The sequence below is a fragment of the Diospyros lotus genome, chromosome 14 (genome assembly GCF_014633365.1).
Source record: "Diospyros lotus cultivar Yz01 chromosome 14, ASM1463336v1, whole genome shotgun sequence".
Taxonomy (NCBI): domain Eukaryota; kingdom Viridiplantae; phylum Streptophyta; class Magnoliopsida; order Ericales; family Ebenaceae; genus Diospyros; species Diospyros lotus.
The window spans coordinates 18,570,355-18,584,755 of record NC_068351.1 but is presented as its reverse complement, the minus strand read 5'-3'; the positions used below and the strand labels follow the sequence as shown (position 1 = coordinate 18,584,755).

At 34.1% G+C, this 14,401-nt stretch overlaps 1 protein-coding gene across 1 annotated transcript; it reads right to left on the bottom strand.

The window, feature by feature from the left end:
- Positions 1–402: 402 nt before the first annotated feature.
- LOC127789628 (rop guanine nucleotide exchange factor 9-like) lies at positions 403–3,502 on the bottom strand. The gene is made up of 7 exons (XM_052318564.1): positions 2,858–3,502; positions 2,661–2,777; positions 2,272–2,426; positions 2,111–2,185; positions 1,748–2,002; positions 1,325–1,648; positions 403–1,206 (listed from the first exon to the last, which is right to left on the bottom strand). Exons 1-7 carry the CDS (start codon positions 3,204–3,206, stop codon positions 760–762), a joined length of 1,722 nt encoding a protein of 573 aa, XP_052174524.1. The 5' UTR covers positions 3,207–3,502; the 3' UTR covers positions 403–759.
- Positions 3,503–14,401: the final 10,899 nt, after the last annotated feature.

The window sequence follows — 14,401 nt, the reverse complement described above, 5'->3', positions numbered from 1 at the left end:
TTTAGATATTTAAATTTTTTTATTATTTCAAATATATATTTAAATTACGTAAATTTGAATCAATTATATCTTTGAATTTTTTGTTATTTTAATTATACTTTTAAATTATACAATTTTGAGTCAATTACACATATCGATAAATTTATTGAGAATAATAAATTTAAGAATATAATTGATTCAAAATTATAAATTCATAGATATTTTTGAAATAATAAAAAATTTACAAATATATAAATTAAAATGCATATTTTGCCATGCATTGGCCATGGGCGGAAGAGGCAATTTTGTCATTTTGCATTATGAGCCTATATGCTCGCCAATATTATTGCCTTTAGATTACGTTAAATAATAATAATAATTTTATAATAAGGTGTGTGGGAGGGAGAATGAAGAATGTGAAGGTGAAGGTGAAGGTGAAGGTGAGGTGTGGTTAGCTTAGCTGCTTGTTAAGACTGCAAATTGCCCTTCGTTACGTTACATGTCAAACAATTGCGATCCCTTGGGAAGGAGAAGCTTAAATAAAACGCTTCCGGCCCAACACAGGGAAAGTCAACTCAGCTTTCCCTATTTACAAAATGAAACAACCAACCAATCATCATTCTTCATCCATTCACCAAGCAGCAGCACCAGCAGCCGCCGCCGCCGCCTAAACACACGCATGCTCTTTCTGCTTCTGCTCTCTCCCTGTTCTCCTCCTCTTTGAGGTCTGCCTTTCACTTCACTTCACTTCTTCTCTCTCTCTCTCTCCTCTTGTGCAAATCAATGGCGAGCTGTTGGACTTCTTAAACCGCCCGAGTTCTCGAGCTTCTCGATGTAGGAAAATTTCCTGCTGGTCACGATGGTGAGTGTCTTGGTTAGGCACTTCTTCTCATTCTCGATGCACAAATGGGTTTCTGCTGCTGCTGGATCTGTCTTGGGTTCATCCTCCCTGTGGTCTGAGGTCCAGCCCATGAAATCCGATAGCGTCATTGAAGAGGGTGTTTGTGCTGAGTTCAGCTTCTCTAACTCTTCTTGCGCACTGGGGAACCTGTCTGTCGATGTAACTAGTGAGGTGTCTTGTACAAGAGGATTCCTTTTTTGTTCTCCAAGCGATGGATTTTGCGCCACAGAATCTGCGTGGAGAACGTCTTCTATTCTTGACATGACCGTGGAGGCCAAGCTTTCTAGTACTCTCGAGTAGCTCTCCAGAATTGCCTGTCCAACGTCCTGTCAAGCAGCCGAGAAGAGGATACGTGAATGAATGCGAGAGTGAAATAGAGGAAGATGAATATATATATATATATATATATATAGGAACCAGGAGAGCTGCTTTTCTACTACCCACCCGGTTGTATTGGATTTTGCTGATCTCCAGTGAAGACTGAGGGATTCCAGGGAATCGATGTTTAATAATGAGTAAGACGGTCTCTGCTCTGTCTTCAAATAGTTCTCTCTTCTCGAAGCTCACAGCTGATCCCCAAGGAGACTTTCCATCTTTGGCATTCATCTTCCTCCTCCATATCATAATCGATGCCTCGATCCTATTCTTGAGGTCTAGGATCTTAAGCTCTGACGATAAATCCAAAGTGGAAAGGAAATGCTCAGGATCGAAGTAATCGTCCACCGTAATACTTCTATAGATCGATTCTCCAAGGCTTGACCGACCATTCTACCATAGCCAAACAAACAAACCCAAAAGTCACCCGATATTATTCCAAAATCTTAATACACAATTTCAACGCAACGCAACGCACCCTTTTCCTTTTACCTTGGGCAGGGATTCGATGTAGTCTTCGGGGATCGCCATCTCTGATATAACTTGTGCGTTTATAGCCATGGCGGCTTTGAGTACTTGGTTGACGGAGTCCTTTTGGAACTGCAGCCATTTCCTTGTGACATCAGACAAACCATTTGCGGGAACCTTAGGCGTGGGTATCCACCATTTGTCATCTTGCCTCTTGGTGTCATCATCTCTCTTCTCGTAGGTGAATTCGTTCTGTTCTTTGAAGTTATCCAAGCAATCCTGTTTCATGTTTCACACAAATCTTAATCCGCAATTGCCCTTATTAACGTGAGTTTACGTTAAATTTAATAATACCCTAATTTCACGTCAATTTCCATCTTCTCTTACCATAAGCATCGCATCAAGCTTGCGCAAGGCTGGGATGTTCAAGTGGAGATCATTTCGCTGCCTTGTCGTCATTATCTGACGAGTAAAGGGGAGAAGTTGTAAATTTGTCAAGAAAACTAATAAACATTTACGTTCTGAGAGAGAGAGAGGGAGTCGGATACCTCCATGTTGGATCCATCTTTTGATTTTTGTTTAGAAGGAACCAATTCAACAATGTGATCGGCGACAGATAAGAGCCAGTCAATTTCTTTTCTCCACCTTGCTCTCCTTTCCGGTGCCATAGGCTCCAGCCGCTTTTGCTCGCCAAAGATAGAAGCTGGTCGTGTTTAGAACAGGGGGAGAACAAACATTATTACAGAGATGATGATCCATATGCTTTCATCTACGATCTATCCCATCAAAGAAAAGGCATAATCTTCTATGCAATCGACAATAACAAAAAAAAAAAGACACCCCTAGTCACGACCTAAAGTTGCAGAAACTGATAGAATTACGTGCAACATTGAGTCCATTTTCAAACATCCGAAGATGGGATGATTGGGAGAAGTACCTGCAAGATTCGTAATGGCATTGGACAACGCCAAAGCCGATGACACGCCCTTTCCTCCGCCGGACATGTCCTCTCCCAGGAGCAACTTGGCAAACCTCTCCTTCAATATGTCCACATCTAAACAAAAACGCGTCGGAGAAATTAACAATTAAAAACAGAAGGATTACCCAAATAGGAGAAATGAAGGTCCGACAAACCTGAAAGCTGCTTCTCTTTGGGTCCTTCTTCGTCTTTAACCGGAACGGGCTTGGGGGGTTTGGAGGCCTGATTCCTGGTCAACGTGGGGGTGGGGGAGGCGCAGGCGCTGGTATCGGGGGTCATATTGGGGGCACTATTCTCAAACATTCTTCTTCTCCTTTCTCTTCTTCTTCGGTGGCTCGAACCCGCACCCGCCCCGGGGAGGATTCGAGTGGGGAAGAAGAAGAAAGAAGAAGGGAAACGGCGAGAGAGGGAGGAGGGAATGGAGATGGAGGGGAGAGAGGGGGGCGGGGAGGTTGAGAAAGGAAATAGAAGGCGAAGGGATGGGAATTCTTTGGTGGGCAGCATGAAGACTGCGGGGGAAGGGGGCTTAAGAAGGGAGGCAGAATTGAATGGCTGCGTTTTGGCGGAGGCCCGGAATGGGAAAGCACAAGCAGCGATCGTGGGAGCCTGTAATGCCTACCCATCTCCCATCTCCCATCTCCCATCTCTCCTTCCCCAATTCTAAAATTGGCCGCCTCCTTTCTATTTCACACTCATCTCTCTCGGGAAATTTGCAAAAATAGGACTTTCCATACTAAACTTTTGAAAAATAGGACACTTTGAAAACTTTTGCGAAACCAGAGCTTTTGAACTTTTATTAAACAAAAATGTCCCGCTTCTTTCTTGTCTTCTTATTGGGATTCCCATTATAAGAGAAGGCACTTATTCCTCGTACATTCGCACTTATTGTCAATCTCTTTCGCGAGTCTTTCTTTTTTTCTATCCAAATATTGTTGCTTCTTCAAAACCATTATTGTCTCCATACCAAGTATGTATTCATTTTCTTATCCAAAAATAATGTCGATAGATTGAGTGATTTTACACTAATTTATCCTCCGTGCTGCTTTATTTTTTTTAATGAAAACGTAATGGGCTTGTGAATGAACTTGGCTATGGTTGTTCATTCAAAGCTCAATTGAGTAAAAGTATGCATTTAATTGGTTTGAACAAATATCGATTGATATATCTAATAAGTCATGATATATTTCAACCGATATAAGTTAAAACACATGTCACATAAAAAATGTTTTGATATCGGTTTATATATTGATATGAACTGATATATCGATAGCATGTTATCGGTTGATATCTTAACCGATATCAATTAATCAACATATCCTTGCACAACCAATTATACTTACATAATCGATATGTTTTAATTTATATTATATGAATGGCAAGTTCTAGACCTTTCTTTGCAGTATTAGGTGTGCAGTATTTTGCAATCGATATTGCCATAAGAGCCATAGAAGTTTCCAAACATGGAGAGGTTGTTGCAGCAGCATAAGAGATAAAATACGAGAATGAGCCCTGAAGTCATTCAAAAGTGGAGCGACTCTAGTTGTGGGGGCAATGGATGTGGCTACACGTACCACATGTTGCCTATGTTGCCAACTTCGACTTTCCAAGAGGCATTGATGACTATGTTCACAGAATATGGCGTACAAGCTGTGATGGCAAAACGGGTCTAGCCACAACATTTTTCAATAAGAAGAACATGACCGTCATAACGTTTGACAACAATACAATTGTCAATGAACTTGGAATCTGAAATAGCAATAGGATGCAGAGTAATCAAAACATGTGAAGAAACCTGCTCCAGTATCTTAGAAGTCTGAGAAAAGTGATCTATATTGCTGGAGTTGGACTGAGATTGTTACTATCTAGATTTTGATATCTGTGTATAAATTTCAATGTAAATAGAAACTTAATATTTTCATAATGATAAATTGTTGTTGTTCGACGTGGCATGGCTGTTGTTTTAGTGATAAACCGATATTCTTTGATTGATATCATTTGCATCTGCTCTATGTGTAACTTGTAATGTAAGTAGAAACTAAATAAAAATATCGATTATGTTGTATCAGTTTTCAACTGATATATATTGCATCTGCTATCATGATATCTCTATATATTTTGCAATGTAAACAGAAACATAATAGAAATATCGGTTATGAAACCGATACGTGTTTAAAGATATATTTTGCATAAATTTTAATCGGTATACATACTTCGTTTATGTAACTGATATGATTGCACCAATATTGTTTCCCAAATAATTTCTAACCTTTCCATTTTCCTTGCTCTAGCTTCTTTACATTCTCTCCGTCTCTAACAGAGCTCTTTCTTCTCATTGCGTAGAACTTGTCTCATTGCTCTTGTTATCTCACATCTGTCAAATTTTTGATTTCTAATCTTGTCATTTTCCCATTCTATATAATTGAAAATGGCTTGCTGAAGTCATGTGTCATTTGAGAAAAAAGACAAGCGAGAAGAAGGCGAAGATGACGAAGAACAAGTGCGAGAAGAAGACGACAAATAAGATTAGAACAAAATTTTCGTTAGTTTGTCGTGTTTTGACAAAGTTGGCAGCGATCTACCTGTTGAGTCAAATTGCTCCAATCAACCCATTGTGTTTTTTGATATTTAACAAAACATAATTTTAGTAAAATTAAGTCTGAATGATTAGCGTATTACAAAGGGTTATATAAGAAAATGTTTTCATTTTATAAACTATCTCCTGATATTTTGATAGCTAATATTTATTGTAGTTAAAATGATTTTTAATGAATTTTTTAAGAAATAGAAGGTATATATTTTGGGATGGTAAAATCCCTAAATCCTGAATTTGTACTAAATCCAAAATTCTACTTTCTTATTGTTATGGATTTTGATTTTTTAGATATTTTTATTGAATCCAAATGGAAAGTATTTTTTTATTTACATTTATGTATTAAAGTAAATGGAAGGTAAAATATAAATTAAAAAAAATATGGACATTTCACTACAAGAAAATTGACTTTTAGTTATCACATTTAGTGACGGCCAATTAAAGTCATCACTAATTCCAATCTTTTGTGACAATCACATAGAATCCATCACAAATGGTGCCCAATAGTGATGGCCACACAAGGTCATCACTGAATGTGCCACCTCTAGTGAGGGTCAGACAACGTCAGTCACAGATGGAGGCACAATAATGATGGTCACACGCGGTCGTCACTAAATATGCCACCTTCAGTGAGGGTCGGGTAATGTAGGTCGCAGATAGAGGCACAATAATGACGGTCACACGTGGTCGTCACTAAATGTGCAACCTTCGGTGAAGGTCGGGCAACGTCGGTCACAAATGGAGGCACAATAGTGACGGCCACATGTGGTCGTCAGTAAATGTGCCACATTCAATAAGGGTCGGGCAACGTCGATCACAAATGGAGGCACAATATTGATGGCCAAAGGCAGCGGTCGCTGAACATGCAACCTTTAGTGAGGGTCAGGAATGCTTGGTCACAAATGGGTTAGCAATAGTGGCGGTCACAAATGGGTTGTCACCTATAGTGAGAGCCAAGGGATAATGATCACAAATTGAGGTTAATAGTGACGACCAAGTGCAAATGTGATATATGATAATTATCATTAAATGTATCATTTTAAGGACTAAAAAAGAATCATAAAAAAGAGTTTCACATTAAAAAAAATAAAATATATAAATTTAACATAATTTAATCTTAATACACTTAATTATGTAATTTTAAACTAATAAAATGAATCTACCTAAATAGCGATGGTGTAGTTTTTGAATTAAAAAAAAAATATAGATATACTAATGCCTTCAAGCAAATTAAATTGTAAATTTACATATTTTTTTAACTCTAGATAATTAATCACTTTTTCATTCAAATAACTGGACATTTTAAATAATTTTATTTATTTTGTCACAACAATTCTTGTAATACAAAAAAATAATTAATCAAAATTTGTATTTACTGCAAAAAGTTTGATTTTATCTACGAAATTATAGATAAAACACTTAGGCTACATTCCCTTTGTTATTTTTAAGCCATTTTTAATTTTCAATTTTCTAAAATAATGAATTACTGTTTTTAAAAACGCATTTTCAAAAAAAAAAATTGTAAAGAAAATTCAAAACAACAAAAAGTTGTTTTGAGTGTTTTCATTCAAAACAAACTCCATACTCAAAACACATAAAACAAGTTTCATTTTCAATATTTATTCGTATTTTATTATTGTAATGAAAAAAAATATTACAAAATTCACTAATCTTAAAATGTATATATTTTTAATATTATATTAATATTAAATATTTATAATTTATTGAATAATCAAATTTATTAAATAAAATATTATTAAAAAATTATTCTCAAAATTTCAAAAAGAATGCATTTTCTAACTTTCTATTTTGAGAAACAATTTTTCAAAATAATAAAGAGAACGTATTTTCAATTTTTTGAAAACAAACTCCAAAAATAAAAAATTGAAAATGAATTCAAAACTCAAAATTGAAAATTAAAACGCAAATAGAATGCAACCTTATTTTTCACTATATCAAATCTTGCTAATCATATTAATTTTCATTGTAAATTGATTTTCTTTACCAAAATTTTTGTAATCAATAGTTATATTTTTATAGTTAATTCTATAAACAACTAATAAACCATTATGTATGATATGACTAAATTTAATTTTGTAGCAGAAAAAATCTTTTTTATGGGAATAATATTTTTTTCTAAACCTATACCAACCTATATAATCTAAATGAAATATAAATCACACAATATATAACTTTAAAAACTTTTAATTAATCACATAAAATAAAACTAATATCAACCACACACTACAAAAAATCTCTAACTATTTTTAATGTGAATACATGTAATGATAGTAACATTAAATTTAATTTGGCTATTTCTTCTTCTGTTATTTACGCATTGCAAGAACCTAAAAAACATAAATAAATGAAAGATTAGATAAATTAATATAACTTATTTTAATGTGAAATATTTATAATAATTTGAATAAAGAAAACTAACCATACTCCTAAGAAATAGTTATACAACTTTTCCGTCATTATTGACTAAAAATTTAAATTCTAACTGTTAAATAATAGAAAAAAATTATTAAGATTTAACTAACATTTATATAAGCAATCTCTATGTTGATTATATTTTTGTTATAAATGCACAAATATAATTATTAAAATAATATAATTTAACATTAATTATTTATTAATAATTTTTTTCAGTATTACAAAATTACGAACACATTAACAAGAATATAACATGTTAAACTAATTTATTATAATTATTAGATTTATAATATAATTACATTTTTAAATAAATATTAATTTGATGCAATAATTTAAATTATTTTATTATTATAATTTAGATTATTATCATATATTATTAGTTAAATTATTTAATAATTATTATAATTTGAATTATTTTATCAATTATCATAATCATAATTATTTTATTTTTATCAATCAAACTATTATTAATATTAATTTTATAAGTTATTTTATTTTTATTTAAAAATTAAATGTTTTAACTAAAAAAAAAATCCTATGTATTTCTATCAAGCGAGAGATGCTCCCACCAAACCCCCCAAAACCCACCCACACCCCCCTCCCCAAAGCTAAAATGTATTCATATGTATTGGTAAGATCAATAGGCAAAATCTATAATAGATATAGTCATTTTTTAATTCTTTTTTAGATATATTCCTTTTTTTGATAAGACAAATGTGAGTTTGAGGAAAACGAAAATAGGAAAAATTGGATTATAAGAAAAATAGGAAACAAGTTTGCAAACTAAAAGCATAGATTGAAGGTCAAATACTACGATGCGTACACCACAGATGAAGAGAGAATTCAAGTGGGTCCAGTAGACATTGAGAGAGAGCAATGGAGAGATTTTGTGCATTGGTTAAACTCACATGAGCTTCAGGTATACTACACTTGAAGGGTGTTTGCCTTATTATATTTGTATTTATTATTATTTACTTATAAAGCAAAGAAATTTATTAAGATTATTGATTTGATTAATTAATTTTTTCATATTACTTGATATCAAGGCCACGTGTGCTCGAAATAAGGACAATCAATCAAAGTTAAAGATAAGCAAAACTACTGGTACAAGAAGTTTTGCTCGGGTTAGAGTTGAAGAAGTATAAATTTTTAATGTTTTAATTTCTATCATTACATCTCATTTTGTGTAGTATTTTTTTACCTATTAATTAAAAATACATTTTTTTTATTGGTAATTACTTAAATCCAGGCTCAAAAATTAGGACATGACCCAACATAAGTAGAAATGTTTTACTTGACATACAAAAAAAAGGATGAGTCAACGTCAACAGAAATTGTGGTAAGCATTTCAGTTACTTTTAAAGTTTATATTGTTGTTTTGTTATTCTTAATAGCATAAAAATAATTATGATCTTATTATGGATCAAAATTAAAGTTCTTCTTTGCAAGGCCCAATCCAAGAATGTAAAAACCAACTAGAAATGTTCTCATATTACATTCATCCATGAGCATTAGAGAAAAACAAAAGGAACTAGTAACTCTGTTTGGATGTGAATTTTGTCTCACTCTAAGTTGTCAAACTTAATTGTTTAGTTGTGGAAAATGATTATTTTCTAATATTGTTTAAGTGCAATATGTAATAATTATTTGTGCAACATTTTATTATAGGAAAATATTCAAACTATAGTAGCCCAAAGAGCTGAGGAGTAACCTTTTGAACCTGTTGATGAAAATTAGATTTTTCTTGAAGTGATGGGCAAAGAAAGGCACGGTCGAGTTCGTGGATATGGTTTTGACCCCACACCTTCTTTAGTCTCTGGTAAGCTTCCTTCTCAATTACAAATGGTTTCAACAATTGAAACACTAAGACAAGAGAATAAAGAGTTGAAAGAAAAACTAAACACATTAGAGTAAACCCAAGTAGAAACTCTTAGCTTGCTAAAAAGTTTCATGGAAGAGGTTAGATTAGGAAGGGTTAGTAATGAATGATGGTGCTCTACTGATATGACATGTTTTGGTTGATGAATCTTGTTCAACATTCCATATTTTGTTGGTTTATTGATTTTGTAAAGTGATACTTTGAATTATAGCTTTTGATTGTTGATAATGTGAGTATATATATATATATATGTTTTCCTTTTGGGTTGTTGATGATCGTATAGCAATATATTTCATATATTGTGATAGTTTTTAACATTTTGTAGAGTAGGTGTTCATAAATTTGTAAAGTAAGTATCCATAGTATAGGTTGTAGGCGAAATAATGTGAAATTGTAAACCACTTTTAGTGATGGCCACATATGGTCGTCACTAATGGGTAAACCACTTTTAGTGACGGCCAACATCATCGTCACTAATGGGTTAACTTTAGCAACGGTCAACATCTAGTGACGGCCACTTATGGCTGTCACTAATGGGTTGCCATTAGTGACGACCAGAATTATGGTCACTAATTACATTAGTGACGACCATAGTGGCTATCACTAATGGGTTAACTTTAGTGACAGCCAGTTTTACCGTCTTAATTACATTAGTGACAAGGGCATTAGTGACGACTTGTGACGGTCTGTTTGGCCGTCACTAATACTTTTAATGACGACTTTTTGGGCTTTTAGTGACTACCCTGGCCTCCACTAAAAAGCTTGTTTCTTGTAGTGTTTACTTATGCTATGGATTAAAACATTTATGTATTAAAGTAAATGTAAATATGTTGTAATGTATACATGCTAAGGATTGTATCATCAAACAAATCTAATTTTTTTTAAAATTTGCACTAAGAATCGACTCTCAGTGAGGGACAATCGATTGTGGGTTATGCAGAGTCAACCCAGCCAAGAGCAAGTTATGCAGAGTCGACCTGACAGCATTGGTGTATTTCGAAGAGTCGACTCTAGCAGTGGAGAAGTTAAATCTTGTATAACTAAAGTCGACTCCCACTTGGAATGGAAGTCGACTCCTGTTTTAGAACAATCAACTTCCAGACTCAACGGCCAGATTTTTCAATCATTAAAAAAGCCATTGGAAGCCAAATCTATAAAAGGAAAAGGAAAAATCTAGAGATGGAAGATGCACAATCAAGATTAATCTTTCTAAAGACACTCTCAAGCTCTCAACCACTCAAGAAAATCAATCCAAGGCCCATGCATTGAAGATACATCATGTGGAGCCCAAGGCAAAGAAGAAGAAGTTTTCTTCTTATTGGTAACTCTTGTATTATTTATATTTGCCTTGTAATATCATTGTATTTAATTCTATTTTAGTCCAAGGTTGTTCGGATATAGGATTTATTTGTATTAATTGTAGATTGAGAGTGGCATCCTAGAGCCCGTTGTAATCTAGGTGTGTTGTATTAGTTTTTGGGGTGAGCTAAGGAGAAAATCTCGGTGTAGTACAAAAGTTTCCTAGGTGAGCTTATTGAAAAACCTAGGTGTGGTTATAGTGGAACCTCAAGTATCGGGTTGACCTTGAGAGAGTGGACGTATGTGTTGGAGACACCGAACCATTATATATCTTGTGTTAATATTGTGATTGTTTGTGTATTTGTATTGCTATCACTCCCAAACAACATACATATATTTATAACAAGCATTTTCTTTGTATAAGAAAATCTCAAGAGTTTGAAAAGGGAAGAATTCAGTTTAATAAGTTTTTATCACTCAATTCACCCCCTCTTGAGTGGCCATTGTGTGTCAAGGGATTAACACCATCGATATGGGGTAACCGATGCATAGGGTTAAGGGTATACTCTTTATGAATATGGGGTAACCGATGTCGATTAGATGTTTTTTTTGTTTACTTATTATTGTTTTCTCTATTTGCTACAGAGTTTAGATAATAACTTGGAGATCAAGAAGTTTTTCCACACCAAGATCACTAGGCTTAATCATTTTGAAGACACTGTTGATGGTATTAGGAAGAGTATGATTTGCATTCATAATGTTTGTAACAAGCCCAATCCAAGGCTAGTAATAGAGATCACTTTCCTCAGGCTTCTCAGATACTGTAGTAGGTTCATTCATGGACTCTGATTGCTCTGCCTCTTATTGCTAATTCAGAGTCTGAGTACCAATGCACTGCTGCCATGGTTTGGTAGCAGTACATTGGCAATATACTTGGAATCTAAACTAATAATAAGAGGCAGAGCAATCAAAATTTGTGAATGAACCTGTTCTAGTATTTGAGAAACCTGAGAAAAGTGATCTCTATTGTAAGCCTTGGACTGGGATTATTACAAACATTGTGAATGAAAATGATACTCCTCCTAATATCTTCAACAATGTCTTTAAAATGATCAAACCTAGTGATCCTAGCGTAGAAAAGCTTCTTGATCTCCAAGTTATCATCTAAACTCTGTAGCAAATAGAGAAAACAATAATAAGTAAACAAAAAATACATATAACCGACATCGGTTACCCCATATCTGTAAAGAGTAAACCCTAAACCCTAAGAATCGATTATCCCATATCGGTGGATTGCTGCCAACTTTGTCAAAACATGACAAACTAACAAAAATTTTGTTTTAACCTTATTTCCTGTCTTTTTCTCACGCTTGTTCTACGTTGTCTTCGCCTTCTTCTCGCTTGTGTTTTTTTCAAACGAGACATGACCTGAGCGAGCAATTTTCAGTTATATGGAATGAGGAAATGACAGTATTAGAAAGCAAAAATTTGAAAGAAGCCAGATAACGAGAATAAAAAGACAAGTTCTACGCAATGAGAATAAATAGTTGTGTTAGAGATAGAGAGAATGTAAAGAAACTAGAGCAAGTCAAATGGAAAGGTTAGAAGGTATAAGGAGCGAGCATGTAGGAATGGGAAGAATGGCCAAGGGAAAAAAAGAGAGTTTTAAACAAATAAGGAAAGTGAGTGACCATATATATATAGTTTCAATTGTGGCTTTCCAATAGCCAATTATTATAAATGACCTAGTGGCTTCCCAAGAAAGCATACCAAAAGTTGGGCAACCAAAAGGTCGCAAATCACGAAGATTTTATTGGTTTGGACCAATAGGTTTTGACTGATATCATATAGTTGGAATATTATCGGTTATGTTATATCGGTGTATAACCGATATATTTGACCGATATCCTATAGTTGGAATAAATGAGTTAGTGGCTTTCCAAAAAAGCATACAAAAATTCGGGTAACTAAACGGTCGCAAATCATGAAGATTTTATTGGTTTAGACCGATAAGTTTTGATCGATATCATATAGTTGGAATATTATCGATTATGTTATATTGGTGTACAACCGATATATTTGACATATATCTTATAGTTGGAATAAATGAGCTAGTGGCTTCCCAAGAAAACATACCAAAAGTCGGGCAACTAAACGATTGCGTATCACGAAGATTTTATATGTTTGAATCGAAAGGTTTTGACCAATATTATATAGATGGAATAGTATCAATTAGGTTATATCGGTGTATAGCCGATATGTTTGCACCGATATTAAGCATTTATCCTTTGCACTTCTCAATGTTTGCACCGAAAGGATGTCTACTTTTTTATTGGACATAAATGACTTTCCAGTTAAAAAAGATATGTCCTCCTGTTGTAGCTTCCATACATTTCTTGCTCTTGCATCCTAGTTCAATACATTGTTTACGACTCCTCTTCCTTTCATTGAGTACACAAGTCATCTCATTGCTTTCATTATCTGTCTTCTTTCAAATTTTTTGCTTTCTAATGCCTCGCTTAAGTAATGTGTCGTTTGACAAGAACATCATTGAGAACAAGGTGAAGACGATGACGAAGATGGTTTGAACATGTTTTTTTTTTTTTTTTTTTTTCTAATTTTGCATGTTTTAAAAAAGTTGGTAGAGCAATTGATTTGAAATAAATCCAACAGCGGTTTATGGGCATCGGGTCCTTATGTTTACCAAGACCAATGCATTGTAAGTGACATCGGTTTGGGTTTTGGGTTATATCATATCTAACTTAATTGATTCTTTATAAATGACATATCTTCATTGCACAGATATATACTGCTATTCTAAGACATCTTATGTATTGTATTGTTTATTTTCTTAATATTGTTTTCTCCTTTTATTACAGAGGTTCGATGATGATTTGGAGATAAATGAGTTTTTTCACACTAGGATCACACGACTTGATTATTTTAATTCAACTGTTGAATAGATTCGGATAGCATTAAAGGAGAAGCCTAACTTAGAGGATCAGTTTAAGAATTCATGTTTTGGCCAACTTGTGTATGGAGCATACAGTTAGTTCATAGTTTGTTGTTAAGGGTGATGAAGATAAGAGAAAATGACGAGATAGGCTCCATGTACTTCAAACTGTGTGGAGAGCAATTCAAGTCTGGGAAGAAGGAGTTTTCTCTCATCATCAAATTGAAGTTGGGCAACTGCTAAACTGTTAAGCAGAAAATAAATGTGGTCGGGACCCCAACGCTGTTTGCCAAGTTCTTTCTAGATGAAGACACAAAGAAAGGGGTTTCAGGGGCAAAGTTAAGGGATTGTTTTGGAGGGATATTTCCAGCGATAGGATGGAATATTCTAATGATGACCTCTTGTCTTTGTCATATCTGATGATTATTAATAAAATAAACTCCAAGTCCACTGCCACGAAGGTGGACATTAGATATTTTTACCTGGCCACTCATTAGGAGGAGATGAACAATTTTTCTTAGGCAAATGACTCTTTCGTGTCC